This window comes from Oncorhynchus keta, chromosome 1 (assembly GCF_023373465.1).
Source record: "Oncorhynchus keta strain PuntledgeMale-10-30-2019 chromosome 1, Oket_V2, whole genome shotgun sequence".
Taxonomy (NCBI): domain Eukaryota; kingdom Metazoa; phylum Chordata; class Actinopteri; order Salmoniformes; family Salmonidae; genus Oncorhynchus; species Oncorhynchus keta.
In genome coordinates, this window is record NC_068421.1 from 92,990,203 (window position 1) to 93,016,172 (window position 25,970).

Consider the following 25,970-nt stretch of genomic DNA (forward strand, 5'->3'; position numbering starts at 1 on the left):
ATAAGTCATTTAAGTCATTTAGCAGACGCTCTTATGTATGTATGTATATATGTGTGTATGTATGTATGTATGTATGTGTATGTATGTATATATGTGTGTATGTGTGTGTGTATGTATGTATGTGTGTGTGTGTGTGTGTGTGTGTGTGTGTGTGTGTGTGTGTGTGTGTGTGTGTGTGTGTGTGTGTGTGTGTGTGTGTGTGTGCGTGTGTGTGCGTGCGTGCGTGCGTGCGTGCGTGCGTGCGTGCGTGCGTGCGTGCGTGCGTGCGTGCGTGCGTGCGTGCGTGCGTGCGTGCGTGCGTGCGTGCGTGCGTGCATGTATGTATGTAATCACCAGCTGAGATGTCAGTATGTGGTCCATTAAGACATGTTGCTATGAAATCAGAACAATCGACACAAAGCATAAACTAAAAATCCATGTTGGTTACTGGCCTTTTTTTCCATCTCTGTCCGTCTCCTTCAGAAGCGTCAGTGGTACAAACGGTTTAAAGAGATCCAGAACAGGCACGTGTTGGAGAGAGACGAGGTGAGAAGCACGTCTGTGCGTGTGTCGGGGGTTGGGTTGAAGAGCGGACACTAAAGAATTCTCCTCCTGACCTCCTCAGCTTCAGAGTGAGAATGATAGGTTGCAGCTGGCCCTGTCTGTAGAACACAGGTCGGACCGACACAGGCTAGAACAACAGGTCGCTACCCTGTCTGCCAGGGTCAAACAGAAAGACCGGCTCATCAGGTCTCAGGAGGATAAGGTATGATCATCCGCTACCGAACGCTATGCTGTTGTTGTTGATGCTGTCCATCTATAATCACGGCGGTACGTTAAGTCGTCGTCTTGGTTCGAGAGCGTTTTTTAATCAGGGTTGTAATTGCCATCTGTATTACAGATCAACAAGATGTCTAGAAGACCAGTGACAGGTAATACAAAAACACAGGCCTATTTATTCTAGACTTTGTTATTGTATTCAAGAAACTGTGCTCTAGAGAGGCAGCTCTTGGGGAGCTGTGGGGGTCCGAGGGGGGCTGTTGACCCTGGATGCTTCTGTGTGTCGCTTATTGGATGACTGGTGTGGTGTAGTTGTTGGATGATGACTGGTGTAGTTGTGTGGATGACTGGTGTGGTGTAGTTGTTGGATGACTGGTGTAGTTGTTGGATGACTGGTGTGGTGTAGTTGTTGGATGACTGGTGTGGTGTAGTTGTTGGATGACTGGTGTGGTGTAGTTGTTGGATGACTGGTGTGGTGTAGTTGTTGGATGACTGGTGTGGTGTAGTTGTTGGATGACTGGTGTGGTGTAGTTGTTGGATGACTGGTGTGATGTAGTTGTTGGATGACTGGTGTGGTGTAGTTGGATGACTGGTGTGATGTTGGATGACTGGTGTTGGATGACTGGTGTGGTGTAGTTGTTGGATGACTGGTGTGATGTAGTTGTTGGATGACTGGTGTGGTGTAGTTGTTGGATGACTGGTGTGATGTAGTTGTTGGATGACTGGTGTGGTGTAGTTGTTGGATGACTGGTGTGGTGTAGTTGTTAGATGACTGGTGTGGTGTAGTTGTTGGATGACTGGTGTGGTGTAGTTGTTGGATGACTGGTGTGATGTAGTTGTTGGATGACTGGTGTGGTGTAGTTGTTGGATGACTGGTGTGATGTAGTTGTTGGATGACTGGTGTGGTGTAGTTGTTGGATGACTGGTGTGATGTAGTTGTTGGATGACTGGTGTGGTGTAGTTGTTGGATGACTGGTGTGATGTAGTTGTTGGATGACTGGTGTGGTGTAGTTGTTGGATGACTGGTGTGGTGTAGTTGTTGGATGACTGGTGTGATGTAGTTGTTGGATGACTGGTGTGGTGTAGTTGTTGGATGACTGGTGTGATGTAGTTGTTGGATGACTGGTGTGGTGTAGTTGTTGGATGACTGGTGTGATGTAGTTGTTGGATGACTGGTGTAATGTAGTTATTGGATGACTGGTGTGGTGTAGTTGTTGGATGACTGGTGTGATGTAGTTGTTGGATGACTGGTGTGATGTAGTTGTTGGATGACTGGTGTGGTGTAGTTGGATGACTGGTGTGGTGTAGTTGTTGGGTGACTGGTGTGATGTAGTTGTTGGATGACTGGTGTGGTGTAGTTGTTGGATGACTGGTGTGGTGTGGTTGTTGGATGACTGGTGTGATGTAGTTGTTGGATGACTGGTGTGGTGTAGTTGTTGGATGACTGGTGTGGTGTAGTTGTTGGATGACTGGTGTGGTGTAGTTGTTGGATGACTGGTGTGGTTTAGTTGTTGGATGACTGGTGTGATGTAGTTGTTGGATGACTGGTGTGGTGTAGTTGTTGGATGACTGGTGTGGTGTGACTGGTTGTTGGTTGGATGACTGGTATGATGTAGTTGTTGGATGACTGGTGTGGTGTAGTTGTTGGATGACTGGTGTAGTTGTTGGATGACTGGTGTGGTGTAGTTGTTGGATGACTGGTGTGGTGTAGTTGTTGGATGACTGGTGTGGTGTAGTTGTTGGATGACTGGTGTGGTGTAGTTGTTGGATGACTGGTGTGATGTAGTTGTTGGATGACTGGTGTGGTGTAGTTGTTGGATGACTGGTGTAGTTGTTGGATGACTGGTGTGGTGTAGTTGTTGGATGACTGGTGTGGTGTAGTTGTTGGATGACTGGTGTGGTGTAGTTGTTGGATGACTGGTGTGGTGTAGTTGTTGGATGACTGGTGTGGTGTAGTTGTTGGATGACTGGTGTGGTGTAGTTGTTGGATGACTGGTGTGGTGTAGTTGGATGACTGGTGTGGTGTAGTTGTTGGATGACTGGTGTGGTGTAGTTGGATGACTGGTGTGGTGTAGTTGGATGACTGGTGTGGTGTAGTTGTTGGATGACTGGTGTGGTGTAGTTGGATGACTGGTGTGGTGTAGTTGGATGACTGGTGTGGTGTAGTTGGATGACTGGTGTGGTGTAGTTGGATGACTGGTGTGGTGTAGTTGTTGGATGACTGGTGTGGTGTAGTTGTTGGATGACTGGTGTGGTGTAGTTGTTGGATGACTGGTGTGGTGTAGTTGTTGGATGACTGGTGTGGTGTAGTTGGATGACTGGTGTGGTGTAGTTGTTGATGACTGGTGTGGTGTAGTTGTTGGATGACTGGTGTGGTGTAGTTGTTGGATGACTGGTGTGGTGTAGTTGTTGGATGACTGGTGTGATGTAGTTGTTGGATGACTGGTGTGATGTAGTTGTTGGATGACTGGTGTGATGTAGTTGTTGGATGACTGGTGTGATGTAGTTGTTGGATGACTGGTGTGGTGTAGTTGTTGGATGACTGGTGTGATGTAGTTGTTGGATGACTGGTGTGGTGTAGTTGTTGGATGACTGGTGTAGTTGTTGGATGACTGGTGTGATGTAGTTGTTGGATGACTGGTGTGGTGTAGTTGTTGGTGTGGTGTTGTGACTGGTGTGGTGTAGTTGTTGGATGACTGGTGTGATGTAGTTGTTGGATGACTGGTGTGGTGTAGTTGTTGGATGACTGGTGATGTAGTTGTTGGATGACTGGTGTGGTGTAGTTGTTGGATGACTGGTGTAGTTGTTGGATGACTGGTGTGATGTAGTTGTTGGATGACTGGTGTGATGTAGTTGTTGGATGACTGGTGTGATGTAGTTGTTGGATGACTGGTGTGGTGTAGTTATTGGATGACTGGTGTGATGTAGTTGTTGGATGACTGGTGTGGGGTAGTTGTTGGATGACTGGTGTGGTGTAGTTGTTGGATGACTGGTGTGATGTAGTTGTTGGATGACTGGTGTGGTGTAGTTGTTGGATGACTGGTGTGGTGTAGTTGTTGGATGACTGGTGTGGTGTTGTTGGATGACTGGTGTGATGTAGTTGTTGGATGACTGGTGTGGTGTAGTTGTTGGATGACTGGTGTGATGTAGTAATTGGATGACTGGTGTGATGTAGTTGTTGGATGACTGGTGTAGTTGTTGTTGATGACTGGTGTGGTGTAGTTGTTGGATGACTGGTGTGGTGTAGTTGTTGGATGACTGGTGTGGTGTAGTTGTTGGATGACTGGTGTGGTGTAGTTGTTGGATGACTGGTGTGGTGTAGTTGTTGGATGACTGGTGTGGTGTAGTTGTTGGATGACTGGTGTGGTGTTTGTTGGATGACTGGTGTGGTGTAGTTGTTGGATGACTGGTGTGGTGTAGTTGTTGGATGACTGGTGTGGTGTAGTTGGATGACTGGTGTTGGATGACTGGTGTAGTTGTTGGATGACTGGTGTGGTGTAGTTGTTGGATGACTGGTGTGGTGTAGTTGGATGACTGGTGTGGTGTAGTTGACTGGTGTGGTGTAGTTTGGATGACTGGTGTGGTGTAGTTGGATGACTGGTGTGGTGTAGTTGTTGGATGACTGGTGTGGTGTAGTTGTTGGATGACTGGTGTGATGTAGTTGTTGGATGACTGGTGTGGTGTAGTTGTTGGATGACTGGTGTGGTGTAGTTGTTGGATGACTGGTGTGGTGTAGTTGTTGGATGACTGGTGTGATGTAGTTGTTGGATGACTGGTGATGTAGTTGTTGTTGGATGACTGGTGTGATGTAGTTGTTGGATGACTGGTGTGGTGTAGTTGTTGGATGACTGGTGTGATGTAGTTGTTGGATGACTGGTGTGGTGTAGTTGTTGTTGATGACTGGTGTGAGTTGTTGGATGACTGGTGTGGTGTAGTTGTTGGATGACTGGTGTAGTTGTTGGATGACTGGTGTGGTGTAGTTGTTGGATGACTGGTGTGATGTAGTTGTTGGATGACTGGTGTGGTGTAGTTGTTGGATGACTGGTGTGGTGTAGTTGTTGGATGACTGGTGTGATGTAGTTGTTGGATGACTGGTGTGGTGTAGTTGTTGGATGACTGGTGTGATGTAGTTGTTGGATGACTGGTGTGTAGTTGTTGGATGACTGGTGTGATGTAGTTGTTGGATGACTGGTGTGGTGTAGTTGTTGGATGACTGGTGTGATGTAGTTGTTGGATGACTGGTGTGATGTAGTTGTTGGATGACTGGTGTGGTGTAGTTGTTGGATGACTGGTGTGGTGTAGTTGTTGGATGACTGGTGTGGTGTAGTTGTTGGATGACTGGTGTGGTGTAGTTGTTGGATGACTGGTGTGGTGTAGTTGTTGGATGACTGGTGTGGTGTAGTTGTTGGATGACTGGTGTGGTGTAGTTGTTGGATGACTGGTGTGGTGTAGTTGTTGGATGACTGGTGTGGTGTAGTTGTTGGATGACTGGTGTGGTGTAGTTGTTGGATGACTGGTGTGGTGTAGTTGTTGGATGACTGGTGTGGTGTAGTTGTTGGATGACTGGTGTGATGTAGTTGTTGGATGACTGGTGTGGTGTAGTTGTTGGATGACTGGTGTGTAGTGTTGGATGACTGGTGTGGTGTAGTTGTTGGATGACTGGTGTGATGTAGTTGTTGGATGACTGGTGTGGTGTAGTTGTTGGATGACTGGTGTGGTGTAGTTGGATGACTGGTGTGGTGTAGTTGTTGGATGACTGGTGTGGTGTAGTTGTTGGATGACTGGTGTGATGTAGTTGTTGGATGACTGGTGTGGTGTAGTTGTTGGATGACTGGTGTGGTGTAGTTGGATGACTGGTGTGGTGTAGTTGTTGGATGACTGGTGTGGTGTAGTTGTTGGATGACTGGTGTAGTTGTTGGATGACTGGTGTGATGTAGTTGTTGGATGACTGGTGTAGTTGTTGGATGACTGGTGTGGTGTAGTTGTTGGATGACTGGTGTGGTGTAGTTGTTGCATGACTGGTGTGGTGTAGTTGTTGGATGACTGGTGTGGTGTAGTTGTTGGATGACTGGTGTAGTTGTTGGATGACTGGTGTGATGTAGTTGTTGGATGACTGGTGTAGTTGTTGGATGACTGGTGTGGTGTAGTTGTTGGATGACTGGTGTGGTGTAGTTGTTGGATGACTGGTGTGGTGTAGTTGTTGGATGACTGGTGTGGTGTAGTTGTTGGATGACTGGTGTGGTGTAGTTGTTGGATGACTGGTGTAGTTGTTGGATGACTGGTGTGTAGTTGTTGATGACTGGTGTGGTGTAGTTGTTGGATGACTGGTGTGATGTAGTTGTTGGATGACTGGTGTGGTGTAGTTGTTGGATGACTGGTGTAGTTGTTGGATGACTGGTGTGGTGTTGTTGGATGACTGGTGTGGTGTAGTTGTTGGATGACTGGTGGTGTGATGACTGGTGTGTAGTTGTTGGATGACTGGTGTGGTGTAGTTGTTGGATGACTGGTGTGGTGTAGTTGTTGGATGACTGGTGTGGTGTAGTTGTTGGATGACTGGTGTGATGTAGTTGTTGGATGACTGGTGTGTTGTTGGATGACTGGTGTGTAGTTGTTGGATGACTGGTGTGGTTGTGACTGGTGGTGTTGTTGGATGACTGGTGTGGTGTAGTTGTTGGATGACTGGTGTGGTGTAGTTGTTGGATGACTGGTGTGGTGTAGTTGTTGGATGACTGGTGTGATGTAGTTGTTGGATGACTGGTGTGGTGTAGTTGTTGGATGACTGGTGTGGTGTAGTTGTTGGATGACTGGTGTGGTGTAGTTGTTGGATGACTGGTGTGGTGTAGTTGTTGGATGACTGGTGTGGTGTAGTTGTTGGATGACTGGTGTGGTGTAGTTGTTGGATGACTGGTGTGGTGTAGTTGTTGGATGACTGGTGTGGTGTAGTTGTTGGATGACTGGTGTGGTGTAGTTGTTGGATGACTGGTGTGGTGTAGTTGGATGACTGGTGTGGTGTAGTTGTTGGATGACTGGTGTGGTGTAGTTGGATGACTGGTGTGGTGTAGTTGTTGGATGACTGGTGTGGTGTAGTTGGATGACTGGTGTGGTGTAGTTGGATGACTGGTGTGGTGTAGTTGGATGACTGGTGTGGTGTAGTTGGATGACTGGTGTGGTGTAGTTGGATGACTGGTGTGGTGTAGTTGTTGGATGACTGGTGTGGTGTAGTTGGATGACTGGTGTGGTGTAGTTGTTGGATGACTGGTGTGGTGTAGTTGGATGACTGGTGTGGTGTAGTTGGATGACTGGTGTGGTGTAGTTGTTGGATGACTGGTGTGGTGTAGTTGTTGGATGACTGGTGTGGTGTAGTTGTTGGATGACTGGTGTGGTGTAGTTGTTGGATGACTGGTGTGGTGTAGTTGTTGGATGACTGGTGTGATGTAGTTGTTGGATGACTGGTGTGATGTAGTTGTTGGATGACTGGTGTGATGTAGTTGTTGGATGACTGGTGTGGTGTAGTTGTTGGATGACTGGTGTGATGTAGTTGTTGGATGACTGGTGTGGTGTAGTTGTTGGATGACTGGTGTAGTTGTTGGATGACTGGTGTGATGTAGTTGTTGGATGACTGGTGTGAGTTGTTGGATGACTGGTGTGGTGTAGTTGTTGGATGACTGGTGTGATGTAGTTGTTGGATGACTGGTGTGGTGTAGTTGTTGGATGACTGGTGTAGTTGTTGGATGACTGGTGTGATGTAGTTGTTGGATGACTGGTGTAGTTGTTGGATGACTGGTGTGATGTAGTTGTTGGATGACTGGTGTAGTTGTTGGATGACTGGTGTGATGTAGTTGTTGGATGACTGGTGTGGTGTAGTTGTTGGATGACTGGTGTAGTTGTTGGATGACTGGTGTGATGTAGTTGTTGGATGACTGGTGTGGTGTAGTTGTTGGATGACTGGTGTAGTTGTTGGATGACTGGTGTAGTTGTTGGATGACTGGTGTGGTGTAGTTGTTGGATGACTGGTGTGGTGTAGTTGTTGGATGACTGGTGTGGTGTAGTTGTTGGATGACTGGTGTGGTGTAGTTGTTGGATGACTGGTGTGGTGTAGTTGTTGGATGACTGGTGTGGTGTAGTTGTTGGATGACTGGGTGTGGTTGGATGAGTTGTTGGTTGACTGGTGTGGTGTAGTTGTTGGATGACTGGTGTGGTGTAGTGATGACTGGTGTGGTGTAGTTGTTGGATGACTGGTGTGGTGTAGTTGTTGGATGACTGGTGTGGTGTAGTTGTTGGATGACTGGTGTGATGTAGTTGTTGGATGACTGGTGTGGTGTAGTTGTTGGATGACTGGTGTGGTGTAGTTGTTGGATGACTGGTGTGGTGTAGTTGTTGGATGACTGGTGTGGTGTAGTTGTTGGATGACTGGTGTGGTGTAGTTGGATGACTGGTGTGGTGTAGTTGTTGGATGACTGGTGTGGTGTAGTTGTTGGATGACTGGTGTGATGTAGTTGTTGGATGACTGGTGTGGTGTAGTTGTTGGATGACTGGTGTGGTGTAGTTGGATGACTGGTGTGGTGTAGTTGTTGGATGACTGGTGTGGTGTAGTTGTTGGATGACTGGTGTAGTTGTTGGATGACTGGTGTGATGTAGTTGTTGGATGACTGGTGTAGTTGTTGGATGACTGGTGTGGTGTAGTTGTTGGATGACTGGTGTGGTGTAGTTGTTGGATGACTGGTGTGGTGTAGTTGTTGGATGACTGGTGTGGTGTAGTTGTTGGATGACTGGTGTAGTTGTTGGATGACTGGTGTGATGTAGTTGTTGGATGACTGGTGTAGTTGTTGGATGACTGGTGTGGTGTAGTTGTTGGATGACTGGTGTGGTGTAGTTGTTGGATGACTGGTGTGGTGTAGTTGTTGGATGACTGGTGTGGTGTAGTTGTTGGATGACTGGTGTGGTGTAGTTGTTGGATGACTGGTGTGGTGTAGTTGTTGGATGACTGGTGTGGTGTAGTTGTTGGATGACTGGTGTGGTGTAGTTGTTGGATGACTGGTGTGATGTAGTTGTTGGATGACTGGTGTAGTTGTTGGATGACTGGTGTGGTGTAGTTGTTAGATGACTGGTGTGATGTAGTTGTTGGATGACTAGTGTGGTGTAGTTAGATGACTGGTGTGGTGTAGTTATTGGATGACTGGTGTGATGTAGTTGTTGGATGACTGGTGTGGTGTAGTTGTTGGATGACTGGTGTGGTGTAGTTGTTGGATGACTGGTGTGATGTAGTTGTTGGATGACTGGTGTGATGTAGTTGTTGGATGACTGGTGTGGTGTAGTTGTTGGATGACTGGTGTGGTGTAGTTGTTGGATGACTGGTGTGATGTAGTTGTTGGAGGACTGGTGTGGTGTAGTTGTTGGATGACTGGTGTGGTGTAGTTGTTGGATGACTGGTGTGGTGTAGTTGTTGGATGACTGGTGTGGTGTAGTTGTTGGATGACTGGTGTGGTGTAGTTGTTGGATGACTGGTGTGATGTAGTTGTTGGATGACTGGTGTGATGTAGTTGTTGGATGACTGGTGTGGTGTAGTTAGATGACTGGTGTGGTGTAGTTGTTGGATGACTGGTGTGGTGTAGTTGTTGGATGACTGGTGTGGTGTAGTTATTGGATGACTGGTGTGGTGTAGTTGTTGGATGACTGGTGTGGTGTAGTTGTTGGATGACTGGTGTAGTTGTTGGATGACTGGTGTGGTGTAGTTAGATGACTGGTGTAGTGTAGTTGTTGGATGACTGGTGTGGTGTAGTTGTTGGATGACTGGTGTGGTGTAGTTGTTGGATGACTGGTGTAGTTGTTGGATGACTGGTGTGGTGTAGTTGTTGGATGACTGGTGTGGTGTAGTTAGATGACTGGTGTGATGTAGTTGTTGGATGACTGGTGTGGTGTAGTTGTTGGATGACTGGTGTGGTGTAGTTGTTGGATGACTGGTGTGATGTAGTTGTTGGATGACTGGTGTGGTGTAGTTGTTGGATGACTGGTGTGGTGTAATTGTTGGATGACTGGTGTGGTGTAGTTGGATGACTGGTGTAGTTGTTGGATGACTGGTGGTGTAGTTGTTGGATGACTGGTGTGGTGTAGTTGTTGGATGACTGGTGTGGTGTAGTTGTTGGATGACTGGTGTGGTGTAGTTGTTGGATGACTGGTGTGGTGTAGTTGTTGGATGACTGGTGTGGTGTAGTTGTTGGATGACTGGTGTGGTGTAGTTGTTGGATGACTGGTGTGGTGTAGTTGTTGGATGACTGGTGTGGTGTAGTTGTTGGATGACTGGTGTGGTGTAGTTGTATACTATGTTCTGTTTTAATGTGATGGTTTTCTGTCAGATACTCCCATCAAACAAACGTTCCAACACTCCAAGGAGGAGGAGGAAGAAGAGGAGGAGGAGGAGGAGGAGGAGGAGGAGGAGGAGGAGGAAGAAGAAGAGGAAGAAAGTATGGATGAATCATGTATCTTTTGTTAGCTTTCTTTTTATAGAATAATACAGTCAACATCCTTCGATATCTCCTAGATCTGGAGGACTCTGGTGAGACCAGGAGTAGACTGTTGGAGTCCCTCCGGAGGAACCCCGCCTTGGTGAAGGAGTTCAAACCCATACTAGAGGAAACCCTGGAGGAGAGGCTGGAGAAGATGGGTCTCAGAAAGGTACATGTATTGAATCAATCACTCAGTCAATTAAATCAGCAGTTGTCACAAAGTGAAATACACTGCCTTCGGAAATGATTCAGACCCTTTTGACTTTTTCCACATTTTGTTACATTACAACCTTATTCTAAAATTGATTAAATAGTCCCCCCCCCCCTCATCAATTGTGGCCAAAAGTTTTGAGAATGACACAAATATTCATTTTCACAAAGTCTGTTGCCTCAATTTGTATGATGGCAATTTGCATATACTCCAGAATGTTATGTAGAGTGATCAGATGAATTGCAATTAATTGCAAAGTCCCTCTTTACCATGCAAATGAACTGAATCCCCCAAAAAACATTTCTATTGCATTTCAGCCCTGTCACAAAAGGACCAGCTGACATCATGTCAGCGATTCTCTCGTTAACACAAGTGTGAGTGTTGACGAGGATAAGGCTGGAAATCACTCTGTCATGCTGATTGAGTTCAAATAAGAGACTAGAAGCATCAAACGGAGTGTGGTGCTTGGAATCATTGTTCTTCCTCTGTCAACCATGGTTACCTGCAAGGAAACACATGCCGTCATCATTGCTTTGCACAAGAAGGGCTTCACAGGCAAGGATATTGCTGCCAGTAAGATTTCACCTAAATCAACCATATATCGGATCATCAAGAACTTCAAGGAGAGCGGTTCAATTGTTGTGAAAAGGCTTCAGGGCGCCCAACAAAGTCCAGGAAGCGCCAGGACCGTCTCCTAAAATTGATTCAGCTGTGGGATCGGGGCACCACCAGTACAGAGCTTGTTCAGGAATGGCAGCAAGCAGGTGTGAGTGCATCTGCACGTACAGTGAGGTGAAGACTTTTGGATGACAGACTGATATTCAGCAAAAGGGTACAGGGATTGGACTGCTGAGGACCTGGGTAAAGTCATTTTCTCTGATGAATCCCCTTTCCGATTGTTTGGGGCATCTGGAAAAAAGCTAGTCCGGACAAGGTGAGCGCTACCATCAGTCCTGTGTCATTCCAACAGTAAAGCATCCTGAGACCATTCATGTGTGGGGTTGCTTCTCAGTCAAGGGAGTGGGCTCATTCACAATTGTGCCTAAGAACACAGCCATGAATAAAGAATGGTACCAACACATCCTCCGAGAGCAACTTCTCCCAACCATCCAGGAACAGATTGGTGACGAACAATGCCTTTTCCAGCATGATGGAGGTCCTTTCCATAAGGCAAAAGTGATAACTAAGTGGCTCGGGGAATAAAAAATGTATATTTTGGGTCCATGGAAACTCCCCATACCTTAATCCCATTGAGAACGTGTGGTCAATCCAGAGATGTTCAATCGGGTTCAAGTCCAGGTTTTGTCTGGGCTACTCAAGGACATTCAGAGACTTGTCACGAAGCCACTCCTAAGTTTATCTTGGCTGTGTGCTTAGGGTGTTTCTCCTGTTGGAAAGTGAACCTTCACCCCAGTTTGAGGTCTTGAGCTTTCTGGAGCAGGTTTTCATCAAGGATCTCTCTGTACTTTGCTCTGTTCATCTTTCCCTCGATCCTAACTAGTCTCTTGGAAACCCTGCCTATTGAAAAACATTCCCACAGCATGATGCCGCCACCACCATGCTTCACCATAGATCGTGCCAGGTTTCCTCCAGACGTGACGCTTGGCATTCAGGCGATAGAGTTAAATATTGGTTTCATCAGACCAGAGGATCTTGTTTCTCGTGGTTTGAGAGTCCTTTTGGTGCCATTTTGGCAAACTTCAATGCGGGCTGTCATGTGGCTTTTTTAGAGGAGTGGCTTCCATCTGGCCACTCTACCATAAAGGCCTGATTGGAGTGCTGCAGAGATGGTTGTCCTTCTGGAAGGTTCTCCTATCTCCACAGAGGAACTTTGGAGCTCTGTCAGAGTGACCATCAGGTTTTTGGTCACCTCCCTGACCAAGGCCCTTCTCTCCCCGATTGCTCAGTTTGGCCGGGCGGCCAGCTCTAGGAAGAGTCTTAGTGGTTCCAAACTGCTTCCATTTAAGAATGACGGAGGCCACTGTGTTCTTGGGGATCTTCAATGCTGTAGATATTTTTTTGGTACCCTTCCCCAAATCTGTGCCTCGACATAATCCTATCTCGGAGCTCTACGGACAATTCCTTCGCCCTCATGGTTTGGTTTTTGCTCTGACATGCACTGTCAACTGTGGGACCTTTATATAGATAGGTGTGTGCCTTTCCAAATGTCCAATCAATTAAATTTACCACAGGTGGACTCCCAAGTTGTAGAAACATCTCAAGGATGATCAATGGAAACAGGATGCACCTGAGATCAATTTCGAGTTTCATCACAAAGGGTCTGAATACTTATGTAAATAGTATTTCTGTTTTTTTAAGTAGACAAAAAAACTGTTTTCACTTTGTCATTATGGGATGTTGTGTGTAGATTGAGGATTTTAAAAAATTAATTCCATTTTAGAATAAGGCTGTATTTGTAAACAAAATGTTTGAAAAAGTCAAGGGTTCGGAATGCGCTGTATATAGGGTGTTCTCTCAGTGCTCTAGAATGTAGTGAAATATAAATGTCTAAATGGCATTTTTATTTAGCCTATTGTCATCACGAATTACATACAATCAATCATTAGATTGTTCTCTACAATATTATAACGTAAGTATGCTTTTACTGAACAGTGTTGATTAAATACGTTTGCTGTGACCGTTGTTAGTTTAGACCGCCGGCGCTCTTGGTTGTAATTTCTGTAACCCATGTGAAATGGCTAGCTAGTTAGCGGGGGTACGCGCTAATAGCGTTTCAATCGGTAACGTCCCTAGCTCCGAGACCTTGAAGTAGTTGTTCCCCCTTGGCTCTGCAAGGGCCGTGGCTTTTGTGGAGCGATGGGTAACGATGCTTCGTGGGTGTCAGTTTTTGATGTGCGCAGGTTCGAGCCCAGGTAGGGGCGAGGAGAGAGGACGGAAGCTATACTGTTTACATCTCCCTCATATTTCCTCACTGGGAGGTGGTAACAGGTGTTTCTGCACTTTGGACCAATCAAAATCAACTTGATACCGCCGCCATTTATCTTCTGTAGATCTCCGTTTTTTTCTCTCTCTCTTTAACTCTTAGTCCGCCCCATCCCGCATGCGGGATCGTGACTACAGCCTCAAGCTCATTACCATAACGCAACATTAGCGATTTCTAAAAATTGCAAATGAAATGAAATAAATATGCCTGCCCTCAAGCTTATCATTTTCTTAACAATCCTGTCGTCTCAGATTTTCAAAATATGCTTTAGAACCAGAGAAAATCAATAATTTGTGTAAGAGTGGTGATAGCTAGCTTAGCATTTGCACGCAACATATTCACAAAAACCAGCAAAGGGATCAAATAAAATAATTTACCTTTGAAGAACTTCAGATGTTTCAATGAGGAGACTCTCAGTTACATAGCAGATGTCCAGTTTTTCCTGAAAGATGCTTGTGTAGGACACAACATTTAATTTTGTTACTATGCATTTGGCTACCGAAACTAACCGAAAATTCAGTCACCTAAACGTCAAACTTTTTTCCGAATTAACTCCATAATATCGACTGAAACATGGAAAACGTTGTTTGAATCAATCCTCAAGGTGTTTTGTCATATATCTCTTCATTGAAATGCCGTCCCTGGAAGCGTATTCTTCTATAACTGATTCGGATGGAAAAATACTGGTGGCTGACTTTTGCGCAACCAATTTCCACGCAGACACCGTGCGAGACACTTGGCAATTGTAGTCTCTTATGGTCAATCTTCCAATGATATGCCTACAAATACGTCACAATGCTGCAGACACCTGGGGAAAGCGACAGGAAGTGTCCGTTCATTCCTGTCGCATTCACAGCCATATAAGACAGCGATCATGGAAAACGTGCCTTCAGAAATCCTGTTGATTTCCTGGTCGCTCAAACATCTTGGTTTTGCCTGTAGATTTTGTTCTATGGCACTCACAGTGAAAATCTTTGCAGTTCTGGAATCGTCAGAGTGTCTTCTTTCCAAAACTATCAATTCCAAGCATAGTCGAGCATCTTTTCGTGACAAAATATTGCGCTAAAAACGGGCACGTCTTTTTATCCAAAAATGAAATACTGCCCCTATAGGACTAACAGGCTAACCCTCGTCAGTCAACGTTGAGGGGCCGTTTCTATGGTGATTTAAAGGGAAAGACTCAGAAGTACATCATATATATTTTTTAAATGTCAGAGGGAGGATATTGAAATTAATTTTGAAATTAATTGTATATATATATATATATATATATAGGCTCAATTTTGTTTTATGTTTCGCCGATTTCGTTTAGAAAAAAGCCCATGTTATCGCACACCAACCTGCAGCTACTAGCTAGCTTGTGAGTTTTGACTTTCAAAGTTAAACGCCATTCTGCCCGCAGTGACAGCGTTCTGTTGAGCAGCGACCACTGTTGACGTTCTAGTCACTCTAATCATGCTAAATAAACTCAAGAGGTAGATTGTCTGTAACTTTTGAACCGTCTATGGTAGAGACATATGGGTTGAACTAATGTTTTTCCGATTTAATTCTCTATTGAATGAACATATTTTCATTAACATTTAATTAAATAATAATTTTATGTGTGAACATCCTACATGCAAGGAAATACACATTCAAGACAGTCCTCTTTTTTAAAATGTTTAAAACATTTTTTTTTTTTACCTTTATTTAACTAGGCAAGTCAGTTTAAGAACAAATTCTTATTTTCAATGACGGCCTAGGAACAGTGGGTTAACTGCCTGCTCAGGGGCAGAACGACAGATTTGTACCTTGTCAGCTCGGGGATTTGAACTTGCAACCTTTCAGTTACTAGTCCAACACTCTATCTGAAGTAGAAATCTGTAATTTTATTATAACAAATGACCAATGGGAGAAGTGATTTATATCTAAAATCCCTTATGTAACATTCCAGGGAACCAAGGGTATATCCAAGAAGACCTTTAAGAGCCTGAGCACGTTGGTATCTGGTCAGCGACATCAGATGTCCAGACAGAAAGCAGACCTCCTGGAGCTCAGGGAGAGCCTGGCCAGAGAGCTGACGCGCAGAGTGCACGCCCTGCAGAGGAGCCAGGGGATCACCGTACCTAATTTACCCAGACAGGTTACCATACCCAGTACCACCCCTCAGTCCCACAGTAAGAACCAACACCCAGCTCCGTATTGTACCTAATCCTCAGGTCCAAGAACCATGTAACCTCACCTCCACGGGGATGTGCTTCTCAGTCTCTACATTCTCACATATACACTCCTGCTCTTAGTACAAAGGTTGGGCTCAATTATATTTCAATTTACTCAATTCAGGGAGTAAACTGAAATCCCCCAGATCTGCTTAGCACACTATCACGTTTGTCTTTAGAGAAGAGGAGTCCGAGCCGGGAGAAGAGTCCAAAAAGCAGACAGACACCAGTGAAGGTGAAGGTCTCCTTGAGGAAAAAGAAGGCTCCACGACCTCAACAGACACCAAGCACTCATAGAAAAAAGAACAGGTATGCCCACAGTATCCACTGAAATACCCCACTGCCATGTTTACAGTATCTACTGAAATACCCCACTGCCATGTTTACAGTATCTACTGAAATACCCCACTGCCATGTTTACAGTATCTACTGAAATACCCCACTGCCATGTTTACAGTATCTACTGAAATACCCCACTGCCATGTTTACAGTATCTACTGAGATACCCACTGCCATGCCCACAGTATCTACTGAGATACCCCACTGCCATGTTTACAGTATCTACTGAAATACCCCACTGCCATGTTTACAGTATCTACTGAAATACCCCACTGCCATGTTTACAGTATCTACTGAAATACCCCACTGCCATGTTTACAGTATCTACTGAAATACCCCACTGCCATGTTTACAGTATCTACTGAAATACCCCACTGCCATGTTTACAGTATCTACTGAAATACCCCACTGCCATGTTTACAGTATCTACTGAAATACCCCACTGCCATGCCCACAGTATCTACTGAAATATCCCACTGCCATGTTTACAGTATCTACTGAAATACCCCACTTCCATTCCCACAGTATCTACTGAAATATCCCACTGCCATGTTTACAGTATCTACTGAAATACCCCACTGCCATGCCCACAGTATCTACTGAAATATACCACTGCCATGCCCACAGTATCTACTGAAATACCCCACTGCCATGCCCACAGTATCTACTGAAATATACCACTGCCATGCCCACAGTATCTACTGAAATACCCCACTGCCATGCCCACAGTATCTACTGAAATACCCCACTGCCATGTTTACAGTATCTACTGAAATACCCCACTGCCATGTTTACAGTATCTACTGAAATACCCCACTGCCATGTTTACAGTATCCACTGAAATACCCCACTGCCATGTTTACAGTATCTACTGAAATACCCCACTGCCATGTTTACAGTATCTACTGAAATACCCCAGTGCCATGTTTACAGTATCTACTGAAATACCCCACTGCCATGTTTACAGTATCTACTGAAATACCCCACTGCCATGCCCACAGTATCTACTGAAATACCCCACTGCCATGTTTACAGTATCTACTGAAATACCCCACTGCCATGCCCACAGTATCTACTGAAATACCCCACTGCCATGTTTACAGTATCTACTGAAATACCCCACTGCCATGTTTACAGTATCTACTGAAATACCCCACTGCCATGTTTACAGTATCTACTGAAATACCCCACTGCCATGTTTACAGTATCTACTGAAATACCCCACTGCCATGTTTACAGTATCTACTGAGATACCCACTGCCATGCCCACAGTATCTACTGAGATACCCCACTGCCATGCCCACAGTATCTACTGAAATACCCCACTGCCATGTTTACAGTATCTACTGAAATACCCCACTGCCATGTTTACAGTATCTACTGAAATACCCCACTGCCATGTTTACAGTATCTACTGAAATACCCCACTGCCATGTTTACAGTATCTACTGAGATACCCACTGCCATGCCCACAGTATCTACTGAGATACCCCACTGCCATGCCCACAGTATCTACTGAAATACCCCACTGCCATGTTTACAGTATCTACTGAAATACCCCACTGCCATGTTTACATTATCTACTGAAATACCCCACTGCCATGTTTACAGTATCTACTGAAATACCCCACTTCCATTCCCACAGTATCTACTGAAATATCCCACTGCCATGTTTACAGTATCCACTGAAATACCCCACTGCCATGTTTACAGTATCTACTGAAATATCCCACTGCCATGTTTACAGTATCTACTGAAATACCCCACTGCCATGTTTACAGTATCTACTGAAATATCCCACTGCCATGTTTACAGTATCTACTGAAATACCCCACTGCCATGTTTACAGTATCTACTGAAATATCCCACTGCCATGTTTACAGTATCTACTGAAATACCCCACTGCCATGCCCACAGTATCTACTGAAATACCCCACTGCCATGTTTACAGTATCTACTGAAATACCCCACTGCCATGTTTACAGTATCTACTGAAATACCCCACTTCCATGCCCACAGTATGTACTGAAATATCCCACTGCCATGTTTACAGTATCTACTGAAATACCCCACTGCCATGCCCACAGTATCTACTGAAATACCCCACTGCCATGTTTACAGTATCTACTGAAATACCCCACTGCCATGTTTACAGTATCTACTGAAATACCCCACTTCCATGCCCACAGTATGTACTGAAATACCCCACTGCCATGTTTACAGTATCTACTGAAATATCCCACTGCCATGTTTACAGTATCTACTGAAATACCCCACTTCCATGCCCACAGTATCTACTGAAATACCCCACTGCCATGTTTACAGTATCTACTGAAATACCCCACTTCCATTCCCACAGTATCTACTGAAATATCCCACTCTTCTCCTGTACTGTTTTGTACTGTACTTTACTTTCCTGTCTTCTCCTGTCCTGTCCTCTCCTTTCCTGTCCTCTCCTTTCCTGTCCTCTCCTTTCCTGTCCTCTCCTTTCCTCTCCTTTCCTTTCCTGACCTCTCCTGTCCTCTCCTTTCCTGTCCTCTCCTTTCCTGTCCTCTCCTGTCCTCTACTTTCCTGTCCTCTCCTTTCCTGTTCTCTCCTTTCCTGTCCTCTCCTTTCCTGTCCTCTCCTGTCCTCTCCTGTCCTCCCCTTTCCTGTCCTCTCCTTTCCTGTCCTCCCCTTACCTGTCCTCTCCTCTCCTGTCCTCTACTTTCCTGTCCTCTCCTTTCCTGTCCTCTCCTTTCCTGTCCTCTCCTTTCCTGTTCTCTCCTCTCCTGTCCTCCCCTTTCCTGTTCTCTCCTCTCCTGTCCTCTACTTTCCTGTCCTCTCCTCTCCTGTCCTCTACTTTCCTGTCCTCTCCTTTCCTGTCCTCTCCTTTCCTGTCCTCTCCTTTCCTGTCCTCTCCTGTCCTCTACTTTCCTGTCCTCTCTTTTCCTGTCCTCTCATTTCCTGTCCTCTTCTGTCCTCTATCCTGTCCCCTCCTCTCCTCTACTCTTCTGTCCTCTACTCTCCTGTCCTCTCCTTTCCTGTCCTCTCCTCTCCTGTCCTCTCCTTTCCTGTCCTCTACTTTCCTGTCCTCTCTTTTCCTGTCCTCTCATTTCCTGTCCTCTTCTGTCCTCTATCCTGTCCCCTCCTCTCCTCTACTTTCCTGTCCTCTCCAGTCCTCTACTTTCCTGTCCTCTCCTGTCCTCTCTTGTCCTCTACTCTTCTGTCCTCTCCTGTCCTCTACTCTTCTGTCCTCTCTTGTCCTCTACTCTTCTGTCCTCTACTTTCCTGTCCTCTCTCCTGTCCTCTCCTTTCCTGTCCTCTACTCTTCTGTCCTCTCCTGTCCTCTACTCTTCTGTCCTCTCTTGTCCTCTACTCCTCTGTCCTCTACTTTCCTGTCCTTTCCTGTCCTCTCCTTTCCTGTCCTTTCCTGTCCTCTCCTTTCCTGTCCTCTCCTTTCCTGTTCTCTCCTTTCCTGTCCTCTCCTTTCCTGTCCTCTCCTGTCCTCTCCTGTCCTCCCCTTTCCTGTCCTCTCCTTTCCTGTCCTCCCCTTACCTGTCCTCTCCTCTCCTGTCCTCTACTTTCCTGTCCTCTCCTTTCCTGTCCTCTCCTTTCCTGTTCTCTCCTCTCCTGTCCTCCCCTTTCCTGTCCTCTCATTTCCTGTCCTCTCCTGTCCTCCCCTTTCCTGTCCTCTCCTTTCCTGTCCTCTCCTGTCCTCCCCTTTCCTGTCCTCTACTTTCCTGTCCTCTCCTTTCCTCTCCTTTCCTTTCCTGACCTCTCCTGTCCTCTCCTTTCCTGTCCTCTCCTTTCCTGTCCTCTCCTGTCCTCTACTTTCCTGTCCTCTCCTTTCCTGTCCTCTCCTTTCCTGTTCTCTCCTTTCCTGTCCTCTCCTTTCCTGTCCTCTCCTGTCCTCTCCTGTCCTCCCCTTTCCTGTCCTCTCCTTTCCTGTCCTCCCCTTACCTGTCCTCTCCTCTCCTGTCCTCTACTTTCCTGTCCTCTCCTTTCCTGTCCTCTCCTTTCCTGTTCTCTCCTCTCCTGTCCTCCCCTTTCCTGTCCTCTCATTTCCTGTCCTCTCCTGTCCTCCCTTTCCTGTCCTCTCCTTTCCTGTCCTCTCCTGTCCTCCCCTTTCCTGTCCTCTCCTTTCCTGTCCTCTCCTTTCCTGTCCTCTCCTTTCCTGTCCTCTCCTGTCCTCTCCTGTCCTCTCCTGTCCTCTACTTTCCTGTCCTCTCTTTTCCTGTCCTCTCATTTCCTGTCCTCTTCTGTCCTCTATCCTGTCCCCTCCTCTCCTCTACTCTTCTGTCCTCTACTCTCCTGTCCTCTCCTGTCCTCTCCTTTCCTGTCCTCTCCTCTCCCGTCCTCTCCTTTCCTGTCCTCTAATTTCCTGTCCTCTACTTTCCTGTCCTCTCTTTTCCTGTCCTCTCATTTCCTGACCTCTTCTGTCCTCTATCCTGTCCCCTCCTCTCCTCTACTTTCCTGTCCTCTCCAGTCCTCTACTTTCCTGTCCTCTCCTTTCCTGTCCTCTCTTGTCCTCTACTCTTCTGTCCTCTCCTGTCCTCTACTCTTCTGTCCTCTCTTGTCCTCTCCTTTTCTGTCCTCTCCTTTCCTGTCCTCTACTTTCCTGTCCTCTCCTGTCCTTTCCTGTCCTCTACTTTTCTGTCCTCTACTTTCCTATCCTCTCCTTTCCTATCCTCTCCTGTCCTCTCCTTTCCTGTCCTCTACTTTCCTGTCCTCTACTTTCCTGTCCTCTACTTTCCTGTCCTCTCCTTTCCTGTCCTCTACTTTTCTGTCCTCTACTTTCCTGTCCTCTCCTTTCCTCTCCTCTCCTTTCCTGTCCTCTCCTGTCCTATCCTCTCCTGTCCTCTACTTTCCTGTCCTCTCCTTTCCTGTCCTCTACTTTCCTTTCCTATCCTCTCCTGTCCTCTCCTTTCCTGTCCTCTCCTTTCCTATCCTCTCCTTTCCTCTACTTTCCTGTCCTCTACTTTCCTGTCCTCTCCTTTCCTGTCCTCTCCTGTCCTCTCCTTTCCTGTCCTCTCCTTTCCTATTCTCTCCTGCCCTCTCCTTTCCTGTCTTCTCCTGTCCTCTCCTTTCCTATCCTCTCCTGCCCTCTCCTTTCCTGTCTTCTCCTGTCCTCTCCTTTCCTATCCTCTCCTGTCCTCTCCTTTCCTATTCTCTCCTGCCCTCTCCTTTCCTGTCTTCTCCTGTCCTCTCCTTTCCTGTCTTCTCCTGTCCTCTCCTTTCCTATCCTCTCCTGCCCTCTCCTTTCCTGTCCTCTCCTTTCCTGTCCTCTCCTTTCCTATCCTCTCCTGCCCTCTCCTTTCCTGCCCTCTCCTGTCATGTACTGTATTGTACTTACTTTAACCTCCTGAGGAGCCTAACCTAATATGCATTTCTCTTTCAGCACCTCTCCCTAGCTTGGGATTTGTTTTGTAAGAATGTGTTTTGAATAGGTTTCATTTTTATAATTGTGTCGGTTTAATGTTTAATGTAAAACATTTTAAAAAAGTTTTAAAAATGTAAATAAAATAATATATATATATATATATTTCCCACCCCTCTTTAAATATTTCCCACCCCTCAGAAACATGTCTTTCTCTTTCAGCACCCCTCCCTTCAGTTCTGAGGATGAGACGTCAGGAGAAGACGTTCCTTCTGTCACCAGCCCTGGCAGTAGGTCTGGTGTCTCTGTCACCAGCCCTGGGAGTAGGTCTGGTGTCTCTGTCACCAGCCCTGGCAGTAGGTCTGGCCCCTCTGTGAGGGTGGTGCGGTCTGGATCCAGCTCAAGGCAGAAGTACCCAATGTCTGGTTCTACCCAGGGAGAGGACTGGTCTGGGACAGACACAGAACTCTCAGAAGGGCCTACAAGTCTAACAACCCACCGTGGAGCACAAAATCAGACTGGTTTGTTTATTTGGATCTATTTTAGCCCACGATAAGGGCCAATCTTCCATGAATCCAAAAACGTATTAACATTTAACATTTAAGTCATTTAGCAGACGCTCTTATCCAGAGCGACTTACAAATTGACGTATCATCTCACTATGTAAACCTTACAGTTCTACAAATTGTATTGTCATTGCATTGCTATACAGTAAGTTTTCATCTTGCCCAGGGCTCTAATAATGAGTATTGAAGAAGTATCAGGATTATTTCAGCTGGGTCCCTTGTTTTGTGTTGTCTGGGTCTGTAGTTAAAAACCTGACCAGAAGCTTGGAGAGACAGTTGAGTTCTCCAATGAACAAGCCAGTAGGAGGAACAAGAGTGGTGATGCCACCAGTAGCAGCCAAGGTCTTACCCAAACCCAAACCCAGGACAGCGTTAAAACCCCTACAGGTAAGAAATACAGCTCCTTCAGAAAGGATTCGCACTCTCTTGACTTTTTCCACTTTTTGTTGTGTTAACAGTCTGAATTTCAAATGGACACCTTTTGTTGTGTTAACAGTCTGAAATTCAAAATGGACACCTTTTGTTGTGTTAACAGTCTGAAATTCAAAATGGACACCTTTTGTTGTGTTTAACAGTCTGAAATTCAAAATGGATACCTTTTGTTGTGTTAACAGTCTGAATTCAAAATGGACACCTTTTGTTGTGTTTAACAGTCTGAATTTCAAAATGGACACATTTTGTTGTGTTTAACAGTCTGAATTTCAAAATGGACACATTTGTATTTTTTGTCACTGGCCAAAACCCCATAATGTCAAAGTAGAACTATGTTTAAAAAATTAAAAAATTATGTTTACAAATTAAACATTGAAAAACTGAAATGTCTTGAGTCAATAATTATTCAAACCCTTTGTTATGGCAAGCCCACATACTGTACTTCAGGAGTCATAATATGCTTAACAAGTCACATAATAATTTACATGGATTCACTCTGTGTGCAATAATAGTGTTTAACATGATTTTTGAGTAACTACCTCATCTCTGTACTCCCCCACACATACAATTATCTGTACAGTCAAGCAGTGAATTTCAAACACAGATTCAAACAACAGGCAGGTTTTCCAACGCCTTGCAAAAGACACATATTGGTAGATGGGTAAACAAACAAAAAAACAGACATTGAATATCCCTTTGAGCATGGTGAAGTTATTCATTTCACTTTGGATGGTGTATCAATACACCCAGTCACTACAAAGATACAGGCGACCTTCCTAACTCAGTTGCCGGAGAGGAAGGAAACTGCTCAAGGATTTCACCACGAGGCCAATGGTGACTTTAAAACAATTACAGAGAAAAGAAGGAAGCCTGTACAGAATACAAATATTCCAAAACCTGCATCGTGTTTGCAACAAGGCACTAAAGTAATACTGAACCAACTGCGGACCCTCCGGGGGGGGCATGCAGAGGCCAAATTGAGCTCCCAAATGTTGTAACAATGTGGAGGGCTCCGTATAGCTCCGCATTGACATGATTGGTTGACGGTAGGTGGGGGCGGTACATCCTGTGTAAACACAAACTCACTTCCTTGAGAACTTCCTTCCTACAGCTCTACGCTGCTCCGCAAAGTACAAGAAGTATGAATGCCCTGACGTCTGCAGAGGCCGTATCACCGTAAATGCTGTACGGCAAATGCAGACGTAGGATTGGCAATGCAGCACCACTTTTTACCCAGAAAGCCTGACACCTCTAGATTGCTACCAAAGGTGCTTCTACAAAGTATTGACTTGTGTGTGTGAATACTTATGTGAATTTGATATTTCTGTATTACATTTTCAATACATTTGCTAACATTTCTAAAAACATGTTTTCACTTTGTCATTATGGATTATTGTGTGTAGATGGGTGAATTTAAAAAAAACCATTTAATTCATTTTAAATTCAGGCTATAACACAACAAAATGTAGAATAAGTCAAGGAGTATGAATACTTTCTGAAGGCTCTGTATATAACACTTAAGGATGTAGATATAATTCTTTATAATTTGTTGTAAGCATGTATAAGCCTTTATAATGTCTCTCTATGTATCAATATACTTTTAATTTGTTTATTTCCTCTCTCAATACTTCTATAGCATAGAGCTGTTTCTGTTTCTTTGTGTGATACCTACACGAGTGATTCAATATTCATACATGTTCCATTTTGTCCCAGTTATCGGACGAAGAAAGCGACCTAGAACTGTCTTCCATCGAGGAGCTCCTGTCCCTGCCGGTACGGGGCCAGTCTCAGTCCCTAGGGGGGCGAGGGAGCACCGAGGTGGGCCTGGGAGGAACCTCAGGAACCAGCGTGTGGAGCTCCTGTCCCTGCCGGTACGGGGCCAGTCTCAGTCCCTAGGGGGGCGAGGGAGCACCGAGGTGGGCCTGGGAGGAACCTCAGGAACCAGCGTGTGGAGCTCCTCAACCAGCAGAGCAGGAGGGCTTTAATGCACTTTTCCTGGTTTTTTAAATGTTTAATTTATAGTGCTATGTATCCTTTATTTATCCAGATGAGTGCCTTTTTTGAGATGGAAATCTATTTTTCAATGGGCGTATGTGATATATGAATTACTCTCTTCCAAGTTTTAAAACAATTAGCAGAAGATGCATTCCAACGTGAAGAGGAGCTGGCGTGTAATACCAGTTATAAAACAATAACAGAATAAAATAACCTTTCGGTTTTATTCCATTTTCCAGAATCAAGCTATACTCAGCAAAAATAGAAACGCAACATGTAAAGTGTTGGTCCAATGTGTCATGAGCTGAAATAAAAGATCCCAGAAATGTTCCATACGCGCAATAAAAAGCATATTTCTCTCTCTAAAAAAAAAAGAGTGTATTCCTAATCTATAGATTAGGGTTGTAATGATTTGTTTTCTCAATGTACTGATTCCCTTATATGAACTGTAACTCAGTAACAGTTGGAAAAATGTGCATGTTGCGTTAATATTTTTGTTCCGTGTGTATATATATATAGGGACTTTCTTGGTAGGACTCAAACTATGTTGGGACTTTGAATGGTAATGGTAATGGTAGTAGTGGTAATGACTTGCTTTTTTTTTTTATAATCGGGAGATATAGTGCCTTCAGAAAGTTATGGCAAGCCTAAATAAGTTCAGGAGTAAAGATGTGCTTAACAAGTCACAGAATACGTTGCATGGACAATGTGTGCAATAATAGTGTTTAACACGATGCAGGTTTTGGAATATTTGTATTCTGTACAGGCTTCCTTCTTTTCTCTGTAATTGTTTTAAAGTCACCGTTGGCCTCGTGGTGAAATCCTGGAGCAGTTTCCTTCCTCTCCGGCAACTGAGTTAGGAAGGACGCCTGTATCTTTGTAGTGACTGGGTGTATTGATACGCCATCCAAAGTGTAATTAATAACTTCACCATGCTCAAAAGGATATTCAATGTCTGCTTTTTTATTTTATTTTTTACCCATCTACTAATAGGTGCTCTTCTTCGCGAGGCATTGGAAAACCTCCCTGGTCTTTGTGGTTGAATCTGTGTTTGAAATTCCCTGCTCGACTGAGGGACCTTACAGATGTGTGGGGGGGTACAGAGATGAGGTAGTCGTTAAAAAATCATGTTCAACACTATTATTGCAGACAGTGAGTCCATGCAACTTATTATGAGACTTGTTAAGCACATTTTTACTCCTGAACCTATTTAGGCTTGCCATAACAAAGGGGTTGAAAACTTATTGACAGTTTGAGTTCTTCATTTTTTAATGAATCTGTAAAAACGTCTAAAAACATAATTCCACTTTGACAATATGGGGCGGTGTGTGTGTGTGTGTGTGTGTGTGTGTGTGTGTGTGTGTGTGTGTGTGTGTGTGTGTGTGTGTGTGTGTGTGTGTGTGTGTGTGTGTGTGTGTGTGTGTGTGTGTGTGTGTGTGTGTGTGTGTGTGTGTGTGTGTGTGCCAGTAACACAAAATATCAATTTAATCCATTCTTCTCGCAAGTGGTGAATACTTCCTGCCACTGTAGGGATTTAGTACTGTATGTTGTTTTGTTTTTCACGCCTTGGTCTTAGTATTTTGTGTTTTCTTTATTTATTTGGTCAGGCCAGGGTGTGACATGGGTTATTGTGGTGTGTTTTTGTCTTAGGAGTTTTGTGGGGT

General features: G+C 45.0%; 1 protein-coding gene across 4 annotated transcripts in view; it reads left to right on the forward strand.

Annotated features, from left to right (window-relative positions):
• The window catches only part of dzip1l (DAZ interacting zinc finger protein 1-like), a 75,996-nt gene extending 50,231 nt beyond the window's left edge, over positions 1 to 25,765 (forward strand). For 3 of the 4 annotated variants that reach the window (XM_052465990.1, XM_052465993.1, XM_052465992.1), the window contains exons 8-17: positions 463 to 525; positions 605 to 745; positions 881 to 911; positions 10,113 to 10,220; positions 10,298 to 10,431; positions 15,351 to 15,573; positions 15,795 to 15,924; positions 21,536 to 21,834; positions 22,124 to 22,266; positions 24,025 to 25,765. In XM_052465990.1, the coding sequence (XP_052321950.1) occupies positions 463 to 525; positions 605 to 745; positions 881 to 911; positions 10,113 to 10,220; positions 10,298 to 10,431; positions 15,351 to 15,573; positions 15,795 to 15,924; positions 21,536 to 21,834; positions 22,124 to 22,266; positions 24,025 to 24,207 (1,455 nt within the window). In that variant the 3' untranslated portion in view covers positions 24,208 to 25,765. The remainder of the gene's footprint in view (positions 1 to 462; positions 526 to 604; positions 746 to 880; positions 912 to 10,112; positions 10,221 to 10,297; positions 10,432 to 15,350; positions 15,574 to 15,794; positions 15,925 to 21,535; positions 21,835 to 22,123; positions 22,267 to 24,024) is intronic. The other variant, XM_052465994.1, reaches the window with a different exon arrangement.
• The last annotated feature ends 205 nt before the right edge of the window (positions 25,766 to 25,970 follow it).